We start from the raw sequence: 24,593 nt of genomic DNA, 5'->3' as shown, positions 1-24,593 counted from the left end.
TGCCCTTAGTTGTGATCTTGGGCAGGCTACTTTCCCTTTTAAGCTCTCCTTTTCTTATCTGTAATAAAAGGAAACTGGATGATCCTCCTTGAGTGTCAATATCTGAGGTATAGGTTCCAAACCATTTGAGAGGAATCTTATTAATCCATTAGAAAAAACAAAACCATTTTATCATGTACCTACTATGAGCAGTGCAGTCTGCTGTGACTATACCCCATATAGTCCTCATTTAACTTGTCTACAAAGCTAAGACATTCTAATACCCAGTAGTACATAAGCACATTAAAATTTGAAAGTCTTCTGTGAAGTCTAAGGAGGGGGAAAGTATGCCATTGATCAGGGAGTTCAGGGAACACATTGCAGAAAAGGTATTAGAGTTGGGCTATAAAAGATGAAATGAAATTCAGCAGAAGAGTTGGAGAAAGCATTGGGGATAATGTAAGAGCTCAGTGTTTGGAGGATAGGAAGGGCAGCCTAGGTGAGCTAAAACAAATTGCATACAAGGGAATACTGGAAAGCCGACATTAGATTATGGAAAGCTTCCATACATGTCAAAGAAGCTGAATCATGAGTAAAATAATAAAGATGAGAAAGATTCGTGCGACACAGAGGAAAGAGCTCACTCGGAGTCAAAGGACCATGGTTTGAATTCTGGTTCTGCTACTTGCTGTGAGATCTTAATTTGATAGCCTCCTTGTAAAAGAAAGGAGCTAAAGGACCTTTAAATGTCATTTTCAGTACTTTAATCTGTGAACCAATCTCAATTGGCCCCTTAAGTGCTACATACCAATGCATTTATACTCATTCCTTATTATCACATTCTCTACAACTGTTCCAAAATTTGGTTCTCTAAAACCATTTATAGCAGAGGTGTCAAATATCCAGGCCACTGGCTGAATGTAGCTTGCAGTACTCTCAAGGGTAGAGGAAATGAAAAAATGTAATTGGGAAATATAACATACATATATATGATAAAACAGTTGTTACTTTTTGGTCAATAGGGATTTTTATGCATACCCATACTAGTGGCCCCAATTTCTATTTGAGTTTGACTCTCAAATAGAGGGCCTTTGCTTAATACAAATATTTCACTGGTGGGGCAACTATGTGGCTCAGTGTATAGAGCCAGGACCAGAGATGGGAGGTTCTGGGTTCAAATGTAATCTCAGATGTTAGCTGTGTGACATTAGGCAAGTAAAAGGTGGTGGTGGGGGTTATCCTTGCCTAGCTTATACTGATCTTCTGTCTTAGAACCAATACATAGTATTGGTTCTAAGACAAAAGGGTTAAAAGCAAAAAATTCAGGTCTTTCATCTTGAGCTCCTCACTTCCTTCAAGCAATCTTCATAACATGGAATCCAGCTTTCAACATCCTATTTGTTCTTTGAATGCTTGCTGGTTCTGTGTTCTACCTAAACTTTGGCACTCCAGCTGTGATCTGACCACAAGAGACACTTTCCTGAAAACTGAGCCTAACTTTCAGGGGAGCCCATGATCAACTGCTAACCATAGTACCCCAATCATGCTTGAGAACCTATTTGAACTCTATAATTCATCTGAATCCCATTATAAGACCTGGCATTTATCCTTTTTGAATTTCAACTTACTAAATTCAGGCTGTCAAGATTTTTGGAGCCTGTTATCTAGTATTGGCTATCTCAGCTTTGTATCACCTGCATATTTAGTAAACGTGCTCAGCACAGACACTGACTGTGGCACCGGCCTGGAGATTTGCTGCAACCCTCACAACAAACCACGAAATTGCCCTTTGAAACAGCTCTTCAACCAATTTGGCATTATGTCATTGTTATTTTTTAAGCTGTGTCTTTACCATTGGCTTGATCCATTTAGTAAATGTTGATAAAGGAAATAGTCGGACAATAACCCACCTGGATGAAGCTCATGATCACTGCTTCCTTTTCTAAATATTTCTATAGCACATCATCATTAGGGGCTTAGCTATCAGATCTCCCTGTTGTCAGGTGACTTCAATCATAAAGGACAACTAGATATGCTTTTATTTACACCGTTTATCAACTCAGCCATTTTTAGCATAGAAAACAAAATAATTAAGCAGCCTCTCTATTACCAGTTACCAATCTTAGCTATGCACCCATCTCATCTTTGAAACTTCCAATAAAAAAAACCCTTTTTTATTCTTGACCTCTCACCCCACCTCAGCTTATTCGGAGCTCAAGTACCCCAAAGCTATTTGTATTGAACTGTGCTATGCATACATATTCACCCTCTTACCTATCTTTACTTCCATTTCCTGTTTATTAGATCAAAGTTGTTGAGCTCCTTGCATATAGAGCATAACTGAGTTCCCAGTCTCTTCAGACAATTCCCTCAATTTTACATTAAAAAATTTTCCTATTCTACCTGGGTGAACATGCTACTCTAGAGAATTTAATTTAATTGGAATTTATTACTTCCTCAAGTCTTTTGAAATCTACTCTTCTTAAACCTGGAGTAGATGTCATGAAAAAAACAGTAACTGAATGAGGAAGGGCAAAGGCAGATCACAACTGACAACTGACAGAGTAGGAGCTTAATACACAAAGGGACATAAACCCCACTGGGGAAAAGGTAACGACACTTGTGGGGAATGGGAGAAATAACAATAACTGAAACCTTCACAACAGCCAGGGATAATTAACTCTCTGTGGATACTTGATGGTGGGAGAAAGGATGACAAGTTAAACAAAGTTTATTGGTTTGGCAAAATGGGAATTGGGAGGGAGAAGGGGGGGGTCTGACCTCTAAGGGAACCAACTGCCAGAGAATGATGGCAGTTGGGTTGGCTTGTTGTCCTAAGGTACCTGACAGCCAGGGAGCAACTGACTCTGCTGAGTGGGACAGGGCTTTGGTAATCTCACACAAAGGTCCCTGATGACTTTTAGGTGATGTTTAGACTCAGGAACACTTCTGGTCTCAGCAAGATAATCCACAAGGGCTAGGGAACATAGGGCTTCCTGGAGCTGTTTGATAACTACAGGAGAGATCCTAACTCTCCCTAGATCTTCCTCTTTATCTTGATTGCAGATTACCTCCTCTATAAAGATCCCAAATAATCCAAAGGCTAGTTGTATAGCAGCTCCCAGCTTCTCACCTCTCCTCCAAAGCAGAAAAAATTTAACAACTCAAGTCTCTCTGAACCAAACCCCTTTTACATTCTGGGCTTAGAATGTTCTCAGTCAGCCAAGCTGGTCTGTTTTTTCCTACTCACTACATATGCCTATCAAGTAATACCTATAACAGTCAACAGCTTTATCTGGTGAGCCTCTCATCTACAAACACTAGGGAGTGGTCATTTCTCCAGAAAAATCTCACCATTTCCATGGAGCAAGCATTGCTCCATGAGATGATATATCTAAGTGCAAATGATTATTACATTCTTCTCTCCACTCACATGGCCGTCGCCCTAATTCAGGCCTTCATTAGCACTTGCTTTTCTCCCCTCCAAAACAGATCTGATCACATCACTACCCTGGTTCAAAAATTTACCATGTCGCCACACTGCCAAATTTATTAAATGATATCAGTTAAATGGCTAACATGCTATTGATAATCTAGTACCTTTTAAAGTTAATTTTGTTAAGGTCCACATTGCTGTTACACTGGCCTGCCCATTATCTTCTACCTCTATGGCTGTGTACCTAGCTAAAACAGATTGGTGGGGCACTCCTGGCTTTTCTTACCTCTTCTTAGCTCCAAGGTTTCCAATTTTCACTCTGTAGGAAATCTTTTTGTACCTCATTACTTGTGCTCTCTTCATTTTCAAATTATCCTCTCCCTAAACTGTGTTGAATTTTAGTTCCCTGAGGTCTTTGTATCCCCACATAGCATCAAGTTTTATACATAGAACTGGATGCATCATTCTTATCTACTAGGAACAAGGATAAAACTTTAACATTAAGGAACCTAAGATTTTGGTTAGATGTTTCTCTATTATGTTATACTCAAGAGGTAGGTAAGATGACTAAAATTTGTTAAAACTGGTTAAACTGACCATTAATCTGCTAGAAGACAACGAAGTGTCTGACTCACAAAGGTATCACTCCTGTGAATTTTAGCTCTGTTGGCTAATAAACAATGACTTCATTCCTTCTTCTCATGGAAACAAAAGCCTAATCCTAAGGAAATAAGGAACTTCCCAAATGTGAGTGGGCAATGAGGTTCAAACTATCTCATCTCTGGCAGATTGGTGAATAGGGTACCTGGACCAGACTACCTGCTAGAATCTCCTAGGATTTTCACTTCTAAAATTCCATAAGAATCTTAGCAGACAAGTCTCCAAAAATATACGATGCGCCACAGTGGGGGGAAAAGGATTAGACAAACTTTTCAGTTGGTCCTGAGGCTGAAAATTATCACTAAGAAAAACTATTTTTGTGGTCATTTAAAATTATTCCACACTGACCATAATCAGTCTTCTATGTTCTTGAGAAGAGCTACTTAGATACTAGGTAGCTTGTTAGGGCCTCTTTATAAACAACAAAACAACATTCTTTTTGTATTTATTTTTCTTAAAAAATCCAGAATGGATCAAAAGAACAATTATCAAGGAAGTAGGTACCCAAAGCAAAGGCAAGGTGGAGAAAACAGTATGCTTTAGGTAAGTTGAAGAGTCTCATTAATCACCTTGTTTCAAAAGGAATAGTTCTAGATAAAACAAAGTAGACCCATCTCTTTCAATCTAGTTTCTCCTTCTCTAGCAATGCAGCTGGTCCTGCATGGGCCATGGATAAGGAAGTCCACCAGTCACAGATCAGTACACTTGGCTAACTAGACAGACCTATCCTTACTGAATCTTTTAAGGACTATGGTCCCCTACCCTTAATTTTGTGACATGGTTTTGTTTCACTCCTTGGAATTACAGTCACTGCAGCAGACAACTGTGTCAAGCCTTTAAAATGATCGGTGAATCCCCCTCTATACATGCAGCTGGAAAATAAAGATAGGCTGGGGATGAACATTTAGAACTTTGTATTATCTGAATTACCTGTCAAACGATAATTAGCTAATACACTCACTAGAATTTATACATTAAGGAAATTATATATAGAATACTGCAAAAACACAGTAAGACTGAAGTTTGCCCATTTCTGCTCAGGAAGGTCCTTGTGCCCTCTATTCCTAAGCTTCACAAATGTTTTCCTGATTTCTGCTCCAGTCAAGGTCAACTGGTGACATTATTGCTTCCCTTCTTTCTGATCTTCCTTCTGTTCCCCAGAAGTAGAACTTCCAGAGCCTTCTCGCTCAGAGGCCATCTACAAAGAAAACATTTGTAAAATTAAGATTTAAAACTTAAGCCATAGTCTTATCTTATTATGCTGTTTTAGCTAATTTAAGTTTCAATTTCACAAGTCTTTCTTATTATTCTCCCAAACCTTAAAATACCCTGTAGTTTATATCTTAAGTACAAAAATGTTAAGTAATTACAAAAGCCAGTAGGTCTTCTATTAGCTAAATCCCCAAAATCATATGAGGAAACCTCTGACATTATTGGCTACTTTGCCTCTGGGAGTTCCCCACCTATCACCATCCTAAATAGAGCTAAAAAAAAAACCCCAAAAAAAAACTCCATACCTTTTTATATGCCATTTCGAAGAGCTTTAATGATGCTTGTTGCAGAGTAGATGCTGCCTGCCTGATGTTTTCTCCTGTTTCACTATCTTTGCGAGCCAAGAGATCTCTCATTTTAGAGATTTCTTCTTTAAGTTTGTTGCACTGAAGGAAAAAAATAATTGTGAATACATTTTTAATGATCAGTCTATATATAGTCTCACTTTCTCCTTGCCATTACTGACACAGTACTAGTTAAATCGACTGGTTTAAAAAAACATCTCACCTCATCTGCTGGAAGTTGGTCTTTGAATTCTTCCATCTTTGTTTCAGTATCATGAATAATTCCTTCTGCCATATTGACAGCTTCTACACGTTCCTGAGCGAGATATTAAACCCCCCCAGTATTAAAGCAGAATGGTAATACATAGTCCCGCATTTAGCAGAGCAAACAGAAATAGTAGAAAACAGGTTCTGAGAAGACAGCAGACAATATGAAAGACAAATAACAGTTCCATATGAATAAGGACTAGGCCTATAATTTCATCAGTACAATTTGTAGAGCCCAACTTCTATGCAAATTACTCTCTTTAGAATTGCCCCAAACACTGAGGCTCCCAGGTAAGCTATCACCACAAAGTATCCTTTTAGTTCTATATTAATAAGTACTATAAGGCAGAATATAACCATTAAAAAAAAAAGGTAGTGATAATAAACTATAAGAGATGAAGTAAAAGCATCACTATAAACTATAGCAATTTGACAAGTCTTCAAGATGGAGGATTTTCATTTTATTTTTTTAAAAACCCTTACCTTACACCTTGGAATCAATACTGTGTATAGGGTTCCAAGGCAGAAAGATAAGGAAAATAGTAAGGGCTAAGCAATGAGGGCTAAGTGACTTTGTCTAGTGTCACACAGCTAGAAGTGTCTGAGTTCAGACTTGAACCTAGGACCTTTTCTTCTGTCTCTAGGCTTGGTTCTCAGTCCACTGAGCCACTTAGTCCTCCCCCCCCCCCCTTGGATGGAGGGTTGAAAGGATGGGTAATATTAAGAATTGGCAGAGGCAGCAGAAATGATGAGATAAAATCAGCAGGAAAATAAATAAGGCTGAAAACAATTACTTTCTTTCTCCTGTCTTCCTCGGCATACTTCTCTGCATTCTTAACCATATTTTCAATGTCATCTTTGCTTAACCCACCAGAAGACTGGATCACAACTATAAATGAAAAAAGGGTAAAAGCATAATTTTAAAAATTAAGTTAAAAGCACATTTACACATTAAGTGATTAACTTTCCTCTTCTTTACACTCAGTATACTTATTAAGAGTAGATGACATAGTTCATGGACTTCATTAAGGTAATCCCTTTTGAAATCAACACCAAGTGGTCTATCATTGGTCAGAAGAATGTAATATGTGGAGAAGGAAATGGCAAACCACTCTGATATCTTTGCCAAGAAAATCACAAATGGAGTTATGATGAAGAGTCAGACACAAATAAAACGTCTGAACAAGCAAGCAATATATTGCCATCTAAACAAGTTTTGCTTCTAAGCAAACTAGCCCTATTTTACACCATTAAGGAAATTCCAGTGGCTCTAAAGTTCAATGTCTGATACTCAGTTCTGCTAGAATTAAGACTATAGATTCAACTACCTCAAGGCCAAGCCTCCAACTGACATGCTTGGAGGATATCCTTACTTCTGTGAAGATAGGATTAACTCTCCCCTGCCTATTTTTAGATTTAATCATCAGAAGTGTATACACCCCATTTTATCCATAAGTGGGAGAGGTTGTGACCCATGTGTGCAAAAGTGGGTGAAGAACCATAAACGACTGACTGTCCCCTGGGAAGTCCTAAGCAAAGCTAAAGGTACAATTGGTCCACGTAAAATGGAAGCAATGCACAGGAAGTGACGCAAAGAAGTGTCTTTAAAAGAAGTGGCAACTAACTGCCTGTGAAGGATCTGCTTTATGGACCTGAGACACTGAAATTTGGTGAGACTGTTCTTGAATCTCTCCCCTGGCCTCTAGAGAGGCCTGTTTTGGAGAAGGCCTTGTGGCTGGAACACTTTTTTCCCCTTGCTGGTGGGCCTCTGAAGTATAGGCTGGAGTCATTGTCATTCATATTTTCTCTCTCTCCCTCTCCACCCTTACTTTCACTTTCTCCTTTTGTAAATAAATTGCCATTAAAAGTCATTCTGACTTGAGTAAAATATTTTTAGCGACCACATTTTTATATATTTAGTCCAACCTTTTAATTTTAACTGGTACACTTCTTTTTTGTATCAACGAGGTTAAAAGCAGAGAACAAAGCCTGTTCACTGGCCTAACTAAATGTTAGAAGCAAATTGCAGCCTAACAGGTTTAAAGCCAAATTTTCTCTGTTCTCCCTCTTTTTATAAACAACATGATAAAGACACTCACTTTGCTGTTCCCGTCCTGTGCCTTTATCCTTTGCAGAAACATGTACAATTCCATTAGCATCAATGTCAAATGTGACTTCAATCTGAGGAACTCCACGTGGGGCTGGTGGAATTCCAATCTGAAATATAATCAAATTCTTATGGTAAGTGCACAATAGAGAGGGGGCTCATGTCCTTCATTCTCAATTCTATGCAGTGTTCTTATAAATAACTTATTTAACAACAAAAAAACCAAGAAAGCTAACAAAGGATAATAAGGGGTTGTCCATTCCACTGCCAATTCCCAAACCCCTTCTAAGCAATTCTAACTGGAGGAACCAAAAATTTTTTTGTTAGTAAATCACAAATACCCCATTTTATCTAATTTATAATCTTTTGATTCTATTATGTACAAATTCCCAGTTGAAGCCTCATACCACTTAGATTTTATAAGTGGTAGTCCAAGTTTACTGGAGAGAGAATTTGCTCTTTGTGAACTAGATGGCTTTTTAGTTTCAGGATCACGTACCAAAGTAAACTGGCCAAGAAGTTTATTGTCTGCTGCCATCTCTCTCTCTCCTTGGCACACTTTAATTTCTACCTGTGTCTGACCATCAGCAGCCGTAGAAAACACCTGTGGGGAAAAGTGACAAGTCAAAGGCCAGGAGTTTAACAGGATCTGTTACTCCTCTTCATATATAAAAAGTAAAACGCAGATAATGAAATCACTACCCCAGTCCCATCCCACCTCTATTTTTCATGAAAAGGGAAACTTCCAAGGTACCCTATGTATATACCAGTTTCTTCCTGGTTGGGAATGGAAATGTGTAGAAAAGCAGTAAGATGAGAATAGCCAAAGATGCCATGTGATTATGAAGGCAACTAGAGGGTAAAATTCAAGACTTGAGCTATGCTTAAGAAAAGCTATTTGGGGAAAACACAAATGTTAACAATTTTTAGTCAAGGACCTGGAAGGATAAATCCTTTAAAAAGATTTATAAAAAATATAAACTTGTATTTCATGCTCAGTTTTAGTAGTTACCACATTCTTTTTTTCTTCAGAATGAAGGGTTGATAAAAACATCACAGCACAAACACTAAAAGTAATTTTAGATTCTTAGAAACTCTTGAGTATACAGCACTAAAAGTGGGGGTTGTAGGAGGAGCCTGGCTTTCAATCCCGAGCCATCTAGATGCTGCCACCTCACTCCCTTCCAATTAGCCTAAATTCTTACTGTTTTTTGAAATCAAGTAAAATCTGGGTAGAGCAAGCCATTTATATTCCTCCCTATCCCCCAGGCAGCATCCATCACTGTTAGTTAGCAAGAAGGGGAAGAATTTCCAAACAAGGTCAGGCTACCTCAAGAAATTCCAGGAATAGGAAAAACAAACTTGGACAAGATCTAACTGCTTAGGGCTATTAACCAAAAGGGATGCTTTCTGGAAAAAGACCAGAACAAACCTTTCCCCACAAAGTACAGAACTTTGAGATAGGCTGGAAATGTCCTTACCTGGCTCTTCTTGGTTGGAATAGTTGTGTTCCTATTGATTAGTTTGGTGAAGACGCCTCCTAATGTCTCAATGCCCAGAGAAAGGGGAGTAACATCTAGAAGTAGCACATCGGTGACATCACCAGCTAATACACCTCCTTGAATGGCAGCTCCAATAGCCACAGCCTCATCAGGATTGACAGCTTTACTAGGGGCCCGGCCAAAGAGTTCCTGTACTGTCTGCTGAACCTAGGGTCCAAGGAAAAAGTCTGATTACTATGGAATAATTTATTTTCCATCAGAACCAATCTACTTTTGGAGAATTAGGGAAATGATAGGGAAAGAAGTAGTTATACCAGTATTTCAATTTCCTTCAAAAACTTCCCCTAAGTAGGAGGGACTTATGTCTCTAGATAGAAACTTTCAGGTTGCAATTGAGTTCTTATTGCTCATTCTAATGTTAAAAATCAAAACAGAAGAAAAGTGGTCCTTTATAAAGCTCTTACAATGATAATGTAAAATTCCAAATAGCTTTCATTTTTTATAATGGAGGGTAGAGTATAGTTAACTCGGCTTCATGTTTAAAACTAAATTTGACTTTTAGTTTTACTCTGTAATTTTTCTGGTTCCTCACATTCCAAAGAAAAATTAACCTGCACTCCTTCCCAAACTGCTGCTAGACCAGCAGTGAACACTATAGCTCTAGAGAAAGAACTTAGTATTCTCTACAATTGTCTCTTCAGAATGAGGTGATGGGAAAAAAAATCTCTCTCTCTCTCTCTCTCTCTATATATATATATATATACACATATATATATCCATCTATGTAGAGACAGATACTCCTGCTGAAGAGAATAAGCTTTTCTTCCTCCCCTATGTGATGGCAGCAGGCTAGAGTTCAAAGTCTTAAAAAGCACCCCTATCGTCATTCCAGTTTGAAGGGGTCACTTTTATTTTAGCACTGGGAAAAAACCTTTGGAAACCCCATAATTTAACTCAATTTTTTCAATCATACTTAAAAGACCTATTCTTTTTTGAACATGTGTAGGTGGAAGATAATGCCCCCATTCTGTCTCTGGAAAAGGTTCCAAAGTTTATTAGGATTGTCAAAATATTCCCTATTCAAAGGGCCATTAGCCCTCCCGCTACTCTATGATACCTTGGGCATTCTGCTCATGCCACCAACTAGAATGACTTCTCCAATGTCACTCTTGCTGACTTCAGCATCTTGCATGGCCTTCTGGCATGGGGAAATAGTCCTCCTGATGAGATCAGTGACGATCCCCTCAAACTGAGCTCGAGTTAGCTTCATGTTCAAGTGCTTGGGCCCAGAAGCATCCATAGTCAGATACGGTAAGTTGATGTCAGTCTGCAAGATTAACATTCAATGTGAGCAGAGTCAATGGAAAAGTGTTTACAATAAAGGTAAGACAGGATGTCACACAAATATGACACAAAGTTGGAATCCAATTTCCATAAAATTATATGTGGCATTTATATCACTGAGTCCAGAGATGTAATTTAGATGTAAAATGCTAAACAAATGATTAATTATTGTATTCTCAGTCACTGAAGTGCTTTTCCTATTCTCTGACATCATCAAACCAAACTAGGAAATAGCTACTTTAAATAAACCCTGAAAAAAAATTAGAGCAAAATTAAGACTAGTATTATTACCAAATGCTACTCCAGCCTTAGAATCCTGACACTTCTCTACATGTAGGGATCTTTATTTTATAATCTGATTTCTTATAGTACTATCTATTTTTAGCAAAACATTAGAGAAGTCCTTTAAAGAAAATTATGTTTAAATGGGCTTATTTTGTGCTCAGTTTCAGTAATTAACCACATTTTTTTTTTCAGAATGAGGGGTTAAACAAGTACATCACAGCACAAATATACTCCCAAATAATTTAAATCTTTTAGAAATTTTGCCCAGTCCTGGTGTGTGATGCCCCCAACCCACTTTTTTTTCTCTTGCTGGTTAGCATAAATGCTACTGAGGTATTGAAGATGAGTTAGAATCCTGTGAGCTAGTTAGCTCCTATGACAACAGAGCCTCTAACTCATCATTTCATATACATACAGCACGCCAATTAGCCACAGGAGAAGGCAATATATGAGAAAAGTCATCCTAAAATACAGAGCAGCAGTACCTCTATATGTAAAGAATTGAAACATATCACTAACCTACCTTTGCTCACTTTGTTCTAAGGATGATCCATGATAGAGAACTATTTTGTGAAGTTATTGACTTTTCTTACTCTGTAAATAACTTTTTTTTTCTTGGGGGCTTTCACAGAATAGGTAATAGTAAAAGCCAAAAGGCCAGGGAACATATCCAGCCATCTACTACATTTTACATAGTCTGTGGACAATTAGTATCCAACCACAGTATAGTTCTTTCTATAGGAAAAGAAAAATCCAATTTAAGTATACCCATTTAGGTGGGAATAACATTTTACTCCAGGTATGATATGATTAGACAAAAAGGTTATTGCTGATGACCTTATTTTCAAACACATTTGGATTCTCACTTCACAAAGACCCATACTCTTAAAAACAATTACCCCAACCAAATTAATCAGCATTTTTCTGAACTTCATTCACTGCTATTTTGAGCATGCTTCAACTGTTAAATCATTCTAATAAACAAAACTCTTGATTGGGTATTTTAAAAAAATGTCAAATCAGTTCATCAAAGTGTGCTATGAGTCATCTCTCTCACCTGCACAGAAGAAGAAAGCTCACACTTGGCCTTCTCAGAAGCCTCCCGTACTCGCTGAAGAGCCATATTGTCTTTGGTCAGGTCAAGTCCTGTCTAAAAGTTGAACCATACAACATGTTTCAATTTGGTGAAGCACCTATTACTTTAAGGAGTAAATCCTGCCTCAGGCTTTTTACAATGCCTACAATATCCCAAGCACCAACCCTTACAACAAAGATTTTAAGAAAAAAGATTGCCTCAGACTTTTAATATGTATCGCTCTGAGCAAGTGTCACTTCATCTTTTTTTAAATCCTTACCCTTTTAGTATCAATTGTAAGATGGAAGAGAGGCAAGGGCTAGACAAATGTGGTTAAGTGACTTGTCCAGGGTCCCACAGCTAGAAAGTATCTGAGGCCAGATCTGAAACCAAGATCCTGAGTTCAGGCCTGGTAATCTATCCACTGTGCTACCTAGCTTCCCCTCTTCATTTCTGAGCCTCAGTCTTATGAACCATGAAATTGGAAGGGGTGAGGAAGGTTGTACCAAGTAAGCCCTGAAGTCTCCCTAAGCTTAAAGATGAGTGGGAAGAGATACTGTTATCTCCTACGAGATAAGATAACTGCTTAGTGGTTTTGTGGTAGTAAGATTCTTTTAATTACTAGTTGCTGCCAGAACAACACTTTTCTAGCCCTTGTTCACAAACCAATTAATTTTAAAAGTTGTTGAACATTTGTTGAAATGATCACCAACCTCTCTCTTGAACTCCTTTACAATGTGCTGGAGTAAGGCCTGGTCAAAGTCTTCACCACCTAGAAAAGTATCTCCATTGGTAGATTTCACTTCAAATACACCTTTCTGAATTTCCAGGATAGAAATATCAAAAGTTCCACCACCTAAGTCATACACAGCAATGCTTTAAAAAAAAAAAAATAATTTTTTTTTAGTACCCGAAACTGGTCAAGGAAATTGGATTTTCAGTAAATGAATGGATGGATATGAAGCTAATTTACTGGTTATAAAATGTTAAAACATTTTCATTAATAAAAAATCTATACTAAAATATTTCTGTAGTTTTAATAGGTGCTCAAACCCACTTAATAAGAGCAAATAAATGTTGATAATATCCAATCATGCTTTTAGCTATACAACATTCAAAAACTCTCCCCTACTGTGTCTGAGAGATCCAATTTTCAATGCGACTGTGATCGTCAAACACCAACAAGTGTGTATAGAACGGTTTCCCTGAAAAACATCCTGAAAACTTGCTTACACTTTGTCTTCAGATTTGTCTAATCCATAAGCCAAGGCAGCAGCTGTAGGTTCATTAATCACTCGAAGTACATTTAGGCCAGATATTTGCCCAGCATCTTTGGTGGCCTAGAAAGGAAAAATAAATATAAATTTCTGCTTTGTTAATTTAAAAATATCATTGATTTTCATTAAGGGAAGTCTGTGTGACCTTACCTGTCGCTGAGAATCATTGAAATAAGCAGGCACAGTGATAACGGCATTTTTTGCTGAATGTCCTAGATAGTTTTCTGTAAAATAGTTAAAGAATTGAAATCAATTGGAGGGGGGGACGGGAATGCTTTTATTTGAGCTATAAAAATTTCTCATGATAAAATCAGACTAAACAATCACTCCTACATGAACCTTCCAGTCAATTAAAAATAGTTTAAAATTTTGTAAGTCACAAGACTGACCCTTTGATCCAGTGATTCCATTGCTAAGACAACAGCAATCCTTGAAATATAATAAAAAGGATTTAAAGACCCATCTAGTCAAAGGTTGCACAACTGCTATATTTAAAATTGCAATGATGTTCAAATGATCTGAGATTAATAAGTATACGAATATAATAATTTTAATACAAGGGAAATAGGGAAAAGATTTATAGTGAAGTGACCAACAAATGAAATTACATTGATTACAACTAAGTACGAGTGCTCACATGAATGAACACACACACGCAGGCCTACAAAAAGCCAAAAGCTAGAACTTCAAATGGACTGGAAATTCAAAGAACCTTCATTATTTTGTTCAACTTTACTTGGATTGTTAGATATAACTTTAGTTCTTTTAAAATTTCTTTTTTACCTTGTATTTTTTCATTTTTTGCACTCCCCTCTCAGCTGGGCCAAAACATAAAGTTATCCAACCATAAAGATTTAATTTCTTTTAGAGTCAGTACAAATCTCTTTAAAATAGGAAATTCTCTTCCTCAACCTTTGTTCAAAAGAATCAGGAGCAAGGTCTCAAAGATGTTATTCTTAAGACATTTTTTTTTTAAAACACAAGAAGACAACATCTCCACCTACTGGGAGAAAGGAAGGGAAAGCTGACTAGCTCTAACCTGAACTAGCAATATTAAGATCAGCAAACTGGAAATTAATTGTAGAGACTACACCAAGAATAAAATCAACTAGAAACAGAATGAAGATATGTTACTAATAGGACTGACTCTATGCAGTGTAGTTTTGCTTTATATTATATATATGTATATTTTTTTAAACCCTTGTACTTCGGTGTATTGTCTCATAGGTGGAAGATTGGTAAGGGTGGGCAATGGGGGTCAAGTGACTTGCCCAGGGTCACACAGCTGGGAAGTGGCTGAGGCCGGGTTTGAACCTAGGACCTCCTGTCTCTAGGCCTGACTCTCACTCCACTGAGCTACCCAGCTGCCCCTTTATATTATATTTTAATAATTAACTAAAAAACAAGATTGGCAGTAATCTACACAAGGAAGTCTAACAAAGAATTGTTAGCCATATCTGAAAGTCAAGTTAGAAGGGATAAAGGCAATGAGGCTTTCTGAGTGTGTTTAAAAAACAAAAACAAAAACCCATACCAAGACAAATTACCTACCTGCAGTCTCCTTCATCTTCATCAACACAAATGCACCTATCTGACTTGGGGAATATAGCTTCCCATGGGCTTCTACCCAGGCATCACCATTGGAGGAACGGACAATTTTGAAAGGAACATTTTTACTGAAAGACATGAAAAACTGTGTTTAACTGAGAAAACTAGCTAGGACAATTCATTGCCTATCAAAGGTGTGTCTGCAAGCAAGCTAATTCCTTTTAATATTATATTAATATATTAAATATATAATATAGACTAAAAATAGACTTTAAAGGGTCTAATCTACAGCATCTAAAAGTCTCCCAATAAAATTCAAGACCCTTCTCTGTCAAGACCCTCTGGCAAGGGCTAGGCAATTGGGGTTAAGTGACTTGCCAAGTTATGGAACTAGGAAATGTCTGAGGCCAAATATAAACCCAGGATCTGTCTGACAAAATAATTTTTGAACCCACTTTTATAGATAACCATTTGGATTGGTACCTTTTTAGACAACATCTAGATAAACAAGTTAAGGGGAAGAAAATTTGTTAAAGGAGCGAGGATTACTGACTAAATAAAAACTTATCAGAGATGGCACAAACATAAGATCACACACCCGAACTAGAAGGAACCTTAAATGTCATTTAGTCCAACTCCCCAATTTTTAAGAGGATACTGAAGCCCAGAAGGTGACTTGGTCACCTGTAAAGTAATGTGTGGCAAGAAAAAGGATTCAGACCCTGGTCCTATGACTCCAAATGGAGTGCTTTTCCACCCATATTGTGCAGCAGAGTCTTGAAGGAAGTGAATCCCAGGCACTGAAAGGAAAAGCTTTTTAAAAACAACACTAAGAGGGGGCAGCTGGGTGCCTCAATGGTTTGAGAGCCAGGCCTAGAGATGGGAGGTCCTGGGTTCAAATTTGGTCCCAGACACTTCCCAGCTGTGTGACACTGGGTAAGTCACTTGACTCCCATTACCTAGCCCTTACAGCTCTTCTGCCTTGGAACCAATACACAGTATTGATTCTAAGGTGGAAGGTAAGGGCTTTAAAAAACAAAACAAAACAAAACACTAAGAGGACCCAAATTACAGTGGTCACAGTAGAATGAAGATTAGAAACTGGATAGATACAATGGAGATAAAGGAAAACAAAGAGTCAAAGGTAATTTAGATTATGAACATTTGAGTAATAGGAGAGACAATACCCTTAAAATCAGGTAAGTTTTTCTTTTGCAAACATGGGAATTGGGAGAGAAGAGAAATACTACTCACATGTCTTTTTGCACTTCAGGATCATCAAATCGACGACCAATGAGGCGCTTGGTGGCATAGAATGTGTTGTGTGGGTTGGTGACAGCCTGTCGTTTGGCTGGCATGCCAACAAGGCGCTCATTGTCTGCTGTGAAGGCTACAACTGAGGGAGTAGTTCTGGCACCTTCAGCATTCTCCAACACCTAAAACCTCAAGGTGGTACATCCATAAGAACCCATGGAATGAGTTTCCATGGAAAGGAGTCTTCATAAAAATAACCACAGCCAACTTTACATGGAAAAGCCACAAGAAAGAGGGTCTCAATTTACAAAAACATAACCTCAAAACCATTAAAATCAACAATGGTGGTGGTGGTTGGGGGTCAATTATTTGCTAACAGGTTAAAATAAGTAATTAAAATGTTTATGAGGCCCTTGCTTTGCCTAACAATTTCAGATAGTGTTATGGGCTTAAAAAAAAACCTAAAACCCCTAAATCCAAACACTTATCTGAAATGACAGCTTTCTTGTTCTCATTTTGTACAGAATCCTCCATTTAACAAATACATAAAGGCATAAATAAGTCTCTCTCTCTTGAGTCAGATGAATCCTTAAATATACAGGGATGGGGGAGTAGACCTATGATTTCATTGGAATAAGGAACTCCTAATAAGAAAACTTCCTCTACCAAAGAAGATTGGCACTTGCTCTGTAATTTAGTACTACTTTTAAGACTGTTAAGCACTTGTCTCTAGGATCACAGATGCTTTATATGTCAAAGGTGGGACTTCTGAGCGGTGATAAATGTCATCTCTTTATCCACTAGGCCAGGCTGCTTCTTTCTAAATATTTTCAATTCTAACAATACCACATATTGAAGCCAGGAGGAAAAATACCAATAAGAAAATGATGCTCCTATTGAGGAATGGACAAGTCTTAATAGATTTGAAGGAATGTAAATTGAGAGATTTAAAAGTAATGGGTAAATGGATGTAAAGTCTTCAAGGATCTAATGAGCTCTGGAACAAGGGAAGATGTTCAAAAAAATCAATATAGAAAACTTATTTTGAGATGACCAAAATGAAATAAGAACAGCTTTTTATGAAAAGGACAGCTTATGAGGTGGTCTTTGAGAACAACTAGGTATCCTATTTAGAGGAAAAAGGATAGGCAAAAGTTTGGTCTAGTAGCATTACTTTTTTTAACCCATACTTTGTCTTAGTATCAGTATTAATACAGAAAAGGGGGTAGAGGTCCAGGTGGGCACGCACGGTGTCGCCAGTTGGTTGGCTCAGTGGATTGAGAGCCAAGCCTAGAGATAGGAGGTCCTAGGTTCAAATCCAGCCCCAGACACTTCCTAGCTGTGTGACCCTGGGCAAGTCACTTAACACCCATTGCCTAGCCCTTACCTTGGAAGTAATACACAGTATTGATTCTAAAACAGAAGGTAAGGGTTAAAAAAAAAAAAAAAAAAAGGCAGCAAGAGCTAAGCAATAGGGATTAAGGGACTTGCCCAAGGTCACCCAGATAGGAATTATCTGGAGACATATTTGAACCTAAGTTCTGTCTCCAGACCAAGCACTCGATCCACTGTACCACATATCTGCCCCAGTAACACTACAGTTTAAGAAGGGTATATTCATGAAAAAAAGTGGGCAATGTGAAGGAGGGGGAAAAAATGTCTATTTGAATAAACTCAAAAGGGAGAGAAATATGTGATTGTCAGTAAAATATATAACAAACCCCAGGACAGAAAGATGAAATAAGGAGTTTGAGAACAGATCATGATCTTGGCATGATACATAAGAGTGACAGATTTCAATTATTTGGCTATCTGATAAAGCATAGCAGCTAATAACTTTTTCACTTGTCTTAAGAGAGAACTTCATCCTTTCAAAAGGTGGAGGAACCAATAAAGGGAAATTCTATTCTGAAGCTAGAGATAACAGGGCAACTGGAGTGGAAGTGGCAGGAGACCTTGGGTGGGGAATGACTATGTTAGAGTTTGCAAAAGGGAAAAATATGTAGGATTCCATTGACTAAAATATTTCAGGACAAATCTGTCCAGAAGGGATAGGAAATGTTTGACAAATCTATCAATTTCCCCAAAAAGTAAAGCAAATAGACTAAAAACCTATAAGGTGGTAAGCAAACATCTTTTAGAAAGGTGTCAGGTACCCCATTTCTTTTTTAGTTGATATATGGAACTATAAAACAAACATTCTGTGGGTATAGCCTCTCTAGATTTTAGCAAACCTTTTGGTTAATATCTCATACTATTTTTGTGCTGAAGATAGAAGAGATACAATTTAGACAATAATATAATCAGATGGATTCAGTTAATGGTTTGACACCAACATACCAGAAGGTCCCCTCTAGGGATCTATGTTGGCCTTGTGCAGCTGAATATTTTCATCAATGACCTAGATAAAGGCCCAGATTTTTAGACCAGAGGTGTCAAAACACACTGCCTAGGGTACAATTAGGCCACAACACAATTAAAATTTAACTGAAATTTTTAACAAAATAAAATAGAATATAATGTTAAATATGTGGTTTTCGAAAGTCAATATGCTGGGATTACAGTTCAGTAGCCACTATTTCTATTTGAGTTTGACACCACCACTGCAGATAACACAAAGGAGAGATAGCTAACACATTTAATAACAGAATGAGGAAGCAAAAAATTATGCCAAGCTTTAACATTGGGCGGGACCTATTAAGATTAAATTCAAGAGAGAAATGTTGCTGTACCAAAACAATTAAATCAACCTCACAAATACAAGATGGTATGAATAGACAGGAGACTGAAAAAGATCTGGGGCTTTTAGTGGACTGCAAGCTCAATAAGCAAGCTCTGAATTGGCAGCCAAAAAAACCTTAATGCAATCCATGACTTTCTTCAAGGAGTGTCATACTCTATCACTGTTGGATCTCATCTAGAATACTGTGTTTAGTTCTAGCCACCATAGCTTAAGGACCTCATAAGGTGTAGAAGAATGCCCAGAAATAGACAATCAGGATGGTGAAGGATCTTGAGTCCAATTATAAGAGGATTGTTTGAAGGAATTGGGCATATTTAGCCCAGGGAGGAAAAAAAAAACACCCCAATAAAAAACATGACAATAAATTTGAAGGCCTATAATGTAGAAAAGTGATTCAACCTGTCATGTTTATCCCCACAGGCAAAATCAGAAGCATTGGGTAAAACTAAAAGGCCAATCTAAGCTTTATGTCAGAAAACTCTTTTAATGATCAGAGCAGTCCCAAAGTGAAAATGGCTGTCCTAAAAAGTGGTTCTGTTGAGTTGGAAATCTTTAAGCAGAGGCAATATGGCTACAGTTCATTGGGCACATTATAATGAGGACTTAGATTGGACTCTAAAAGAGTTTGAGATTTCTTCAATGATAGGAGGGAAGGAGGGAGAGAAAGAGAAAAAGACTTCTATTAAAGAACTAAATTGGCAAAGTTAGCCCAGGCTGTTAGACTATGAAAAAGAAGGAAGGAAGAAGAGAAAGAAAGAGTGACGGAGATGGAGACCATTCTATTTAGGAGCTGAATTAGCAAACTTAGCCCAGGCTATTAGACCATGACACAAGTAAGGACTAAGTCTCTCTGTGGGTCAGTTAACTTTGTTCTCCTCTAGCATAGTTTGAATACTCCCTAACCAAAGTGACTGCAAATGCTGGCCACCACTGATCACAAGGAAACCCAATCTCATTATGGGTACTCAAAAGCACATAAAACAAGAATAAGTTTTCATTTAGTTGTTGTAGAAAAGAAAATCTAAGTTCATGGATGAATTAAAAACCAGGAGGATAAAGGAAACTCACCTTTGCTTGTTTCCCTTCCATTACTGCTACACAGGAGTTAGTTGTACCCAAGTCAATACCAATAACTGCCCCCTTAATTGCTTCTGATCTGCAAGAAACATATAAAACAATGTCAGTTATGAATATCAATTTGAAATTTAGTATTTAACTTCCTTGCAATGCAAATTCAGTCATACTTACGCATAGTCCCGCCTTGAAATAATTCGAAAAGCCTCATGACTAAGACCATTCCAGCCATCCTGCAAGAAAAGATCATTAATTGGCACAAACATTAACCATCAATGGAAACACTTAACCCAAGCTCTGAATTGTTATGAAGAAAGTTAACTCCAGAGAGGATTTTGCAGAACAAGGACTAGAATTTAGGTCTCCTGACTCAGTCTTTCCACTATAGTGCTAATTTTAACAAAATAATTCTTCCTGCAAATTTACTATTGCCCAATATAATGCTAGGACTGGTACTGTTTTTGTCTCTGTGTCCCCAGGACTTAAGTACTTAAAATATTTATAACACCATGACTGTTCAGGTCCTTCATTTTTATAATATTTATATATATGGTATTTTGTGCTAAAAACAAAGCCAAAAAAAAAGGGTATTTATAATTTTCAATAACTATAAATACGAAGAAAGTTTAGAAATCTTAATTAGCTGAAATTCATATTTCAGGAACAAGGTCATTCTAAATTAAAGAAAAGTGAGTTAATAAAAAATGTTCAATTTAATTTTCACTAGCACCCGAAAATTTGAATATGGTCCTGTATTCTCAAGGTTTATGTGATTCCAAGCCACTTCCTATGACCTTGTGACATAACTGCTTAGTGTAGGATTTATGTGGCAAAGCCAAGGACCTGGAAGGTGGGTGGGTGGAAAAAAATCCCCAGAAAGGCCTTCAAAGTTTGTCTAACTCAAACCCAAGAGGCAACCTTGCTTTTCAGCCTAGAAGTAAATTTTTTTATTTCAGGGGAATAAAAGTAAACAGAAATACTTCTCTGGAAGTACCACTTCCCATAAATACAATTGGAATCCTTTAAATTTTACCACAACCTATGTATATTTTGTCGTTTGCCAATTTACACCCTTACTTTTGTGTGAAATATGGACAGCTATTTTATGGAAACTATGACCTGATAATTAGGAGGAAAGAGAAAAAAAATGCTGAAAAATTCTGGCAAACTATAAGAAAGGCTTCAGGGATCATTGTGCCTAACATCACATCTAGCCAAGGATGAATCTGGGGCTGCAAAAGTGACTTGCCTTCGAAATCTACCAGTTAGTGATATAACCACAACTACAATCCAGATCTCCTATCTCTCCACCCCCAGAGCTGCTGAAGAGAATGAATGGGGCTGAGATCCCAGATGCTTCAAGAGATGAAGCTTTAGGGAGAGGGAGTGCCCTTTGCTCCCTGTTATCAGGACTTTCTTTTCTTAACTTTTCGGCACACTAATGAATGTGGTGTCTTTCCAACCTACACTTAAAGCCTCCTAGATGACTTGTACCTCACCAGGGTCCGCAATCATCTAGTTAGAGAACCCAGAGAACTCGTTGCCAACCAAGACTCATTAATTCTCCAGGTAATAAGGCAAGAAAGCCCGGCACAGAGAACAGAGAGTTAGACCAGGTAATCAGGAAGGATAGGGTTCAAATCCTACCAATGACGTTTCCTGGCTAAATAACTGTGAGCCCTGAAACTAAAGACCTCAGTTCTCGCACCTATAAAAAAACTGTAAACACCCTTGGTAGCGCCCCCTGCCCCTTGGCGTAAGATTAGAAGATAGATATCACTCCACAAAACGGCTCCGCCACACCTCCTTGGCGACAGTTATCGACTTCATCCGGTCCGCAGCCCGGGACCGACCCTTGTGGCTTCCTTCTTAAACGGGGACCCCCATTTGCCCCCCCAACATCGGGGGAAGGAGAAGCGATCGTGACTCAGCAGGGCCCGAGAACGGCCGGGCTTCAAGGTCTCCATTGGGCTCCTCTTTCAGAGAAGAGAAAAGAAGGGTGCCCAGCCCCCAACCGTCTCAGCTCCCTTCTCGGCTCCATCAGGATCTCGTCACGGGCGTTCGGCCTCAGCGACTCCAGTTCTGGCTCGGTTCGCTCCATTGCCCTCTCAAATCCGCAAGAGGCGCCCGCTATCCGCTAAGGGCCCGAGGCAAAGACAGGTCCGAGCAATCCACTTACCTGGCGGAGGCTGGCAGCTGGGCGCCAGGAGGTGGCTCCAGCAAGGCGAGCGACGGCGGTGCGGCTGGCACTGAGCATGGCGGAGGGCAGGCAAGGGTGGGCGGCGAAGCAGACGGAGAGCGCCGGGAGGTGCGCAGCACGGCGGTCGCGGCTTTTCTGGAAACCTCCAACCACGTGGGGGGAGGGGGCGGGCGTTGGGTCACTGCGTCCCACTGGACCGCTTTCTCCCGGAGGAGCCTACTGAGGAGCCTGAACAGAAAGCTTCATGCTGTGGCTCCCTGGACCCAAACTATCCAGATATCCTGGGTGTGGTTTGATTGAGAGAAAGCGCAACATGCTTTTTTTCATATATCAGGACTTTGGTCCCGGGAAGGAGCTAGCGGGGCTAGGTTAATTATGTAGGCAATGCTAAAGACAGCCTGGGTCCTAGTAGGACGGCAAGACTCAAGGTCACACTGAATAAAATGCGAACTTCTTACAGTCTTCTTGCGTCAGGTACGTGGGAGGAGGGTATCATTACGCCTGCGCAGCCGGCAACGGCGCTATCGTCAGTGGCGCATGTGCGCCGGAAGAGGCGAAAGAGAGAGAAAGGGGGTGGCAGTAGCAAAAGATTGATTTTGGCACCTCGTTGGCTGTCCGAGGCGCATGTCTGTTTGGAAAGCGTGGATTCAGAGGAGGAGCCTGGAGCGCGTGCGTGCAGGGGGCACGCAAAGTGCAGTAAACTGGGCGTCATCCTGTCTTGAGTTGTGTGGTTGCCATTTTGCCATGGAATCATAAATGTGCATGTGACTTTGTAACGAGTCAGCTGTCCTTTCCAGTTTTTACAGTCTTTGCCTTAATTATTGCAAGACTTAGAAATGCAAACGATCCCAGCTTTTTTAAAGCAATTTTGTACAATTTCTCCAGGACAGACAATTTATTCAAATTAGCAATTCCTTTTTTCATTCTTGCAAATAATTGTTAAGCACCTGTTACAAACTTGATTTGGTGCTGGGCCCTTAGGAAGGGAAGACAAAAATAAAAGACCTAAGACATATGTAAGATAAAAAAAAAATAGGGCTTGAAAAGGCATTAGAAAGGACATTTTACTAGAGGAGTTGAGCCTTGAAGGAAGTTGGAGGAATTCCAAAAGGCAGAGCAAGGAGAAGGTGCAAGCCAGGCTTGGAGGGGTTGGGTGGGGCAGGAACACGACAGTCCAAAAGCATGGTGGTGGGAAATGGAATAATATGTGTAAGAACAGAAAGTAGACCAAGTCAGGTTGTCTAGAAATTCATAGCTTTGTTCATATGGAGGATGGTTTAATGGAAGTTCAAGTTACCCAAACAAGAGTAAATACCAGGGGACAGGTGGATTGAGAGCCAGGCCCAGAGATGGGAGGGCCTGGATTCAAATTTGACCACAGACACTTCAGCTGTGTGATCCTTACCCCAGATCTGCCTTGAGACACCGTATTGATTCTAGGATGGAAGGTAAGGGTTTAAAAAAAAAAAAGAGTAAATAACCCAAAATTTATGCTCACAACTCTTGTCTGGTTTTACCTGTGTAAGAAAATTGAAGGAATTGAGAGGATTGGGACAACACGTGGTTAATTGTGGGAATTAAGTGAATCCCACTGATTCCATCTGCGAGGAGTGGAAATTATGGGGACCTTGAAAATTTCAAAGTACTCTCTTTAACCACTATTGAAAAAATATGACTGGGAAAAACCATCACTTAAAATGTAATGCTTTATTCAGAGACAGAGACAGACAGAGAGAGACAAGAGACAGAGATAGGATTGGGAGAGAGAGAGAGAGAGAGAGAGAGAGAGAGAGAGAGAGAGAGACAGAGACAGAGAGAGACAGAGAAAGGGAGAGGGAGGAGAGACATAATTGCTAAGGACATATTGTGAGCAAGAGTACTATCAGAGGTACTGAGGGAAATATACAGAATTTAGAAAAGACATTGACTCTTCTCTCATATAGAGCATAATGTTTATATTGCAGATGATATTAAAAGATGCCTATATTTGTAGATGATTTGGTAAAGACAAATTGGTAGAAACTTACATATGGTGAATAGAGTTAGTTTATGTGATTTTTAGGTCTTTTATTTCTTTCTTTCCTTTCTGTTAATTTGCTTATGTCATTCTATGCAGACCTGTTTCTCCTAAGGCAGATTGTTAACAAAAATTATTATTAAATTAAATTAAATTAGACAAAGACCTTGAAGCTATTATTCTGTCCTTTTATTCTTAATTGTTTCCAGTTAGCTGTTGACCACAAGGGGGCTTAGAAAGAGAATATGAATGCCTTGCTATACAGCTGT

At 38.8% G+C, this 24,593-nt stretch overlaps 1 protein-coding gene and 2 non-coding genes across 3 annotated transcripts; all 3 read right to left on the bottom strand.

The window, feature by feature from the left end:
* Positions 1–4,508: 4,508 nt before the first annotated feature.
* Positions 4,509–22,439, bottom strand: HSPA9 (heat shock protein family A (Hsp70) member 9). The gene is made up of 17 exons (XM_044661850.1): positions 22,287–22,439; positions 20,282–20,340; positions 20,102–20,189; positions 16,291–16,472; positions 15,040–15,164; positions 13,639–13,712; positions 13,445–13,551; positions 12,925–13,087; positions 12,194–12,286; positions 10,625–10,834; positions 9,487–9,714; positions 8,505–8,609; positions 7,998–8,115; positions 6,693–6,787; positions 5,855–5,947; positions 5,593–5,733; positions 4,509–5,273 (listed from the first exon to the last, which is right to left on the bottom strand). The coding sequence occupies exons 1-17, from the start codon at positions 22,362–22,364 to the stop codon at positions 5,196–5,198; spliced, it is 2,037 nt and encodes a 678-aa protein (XP_044517785.1). The 5' UTR covers positions 22,365–22,439; the 3' UTR covers positions 4,509–5,195.
* Positions 8,996–9,067, bottom strand: LOC123238470. Its single transcript, XR_006505633.1, has one exon. It is a non-coding gene; the product is annotated as a small nucleolar RNA SNORD63 (small nucleolar RNA).
* On the bottom strand, positions 11,289–11,359 carry LOC123238469. The gene has a single exon (XR_006505632.1). It is a non-coding gene; the product is annotated as a small nucleolar RNA SNORD63 (small nucleolar RNA).
* Positions 22,440–24,593: the final 2,154 nt, after the last annotated feature.

The sequence above is a fragment of the Gracilinanus agilis genome, chromosome 2 (genome assembly GCF_016433145.1).
Source record: "Gracilinanus agilis isolate LMUSP501 chromosome 2, AgileGrace, whole genome shotgun sequence".
Taxonomy (NCBI): Eukaryota; Metazoa; Chordata; class Mammalia; order Didelphimorphia; family Didelphidae; genus Gracilinanus; species Gracilinanus agilis.
This window is presented reverse-complemented; position numbering and strand designations above follow the sequence as displayed.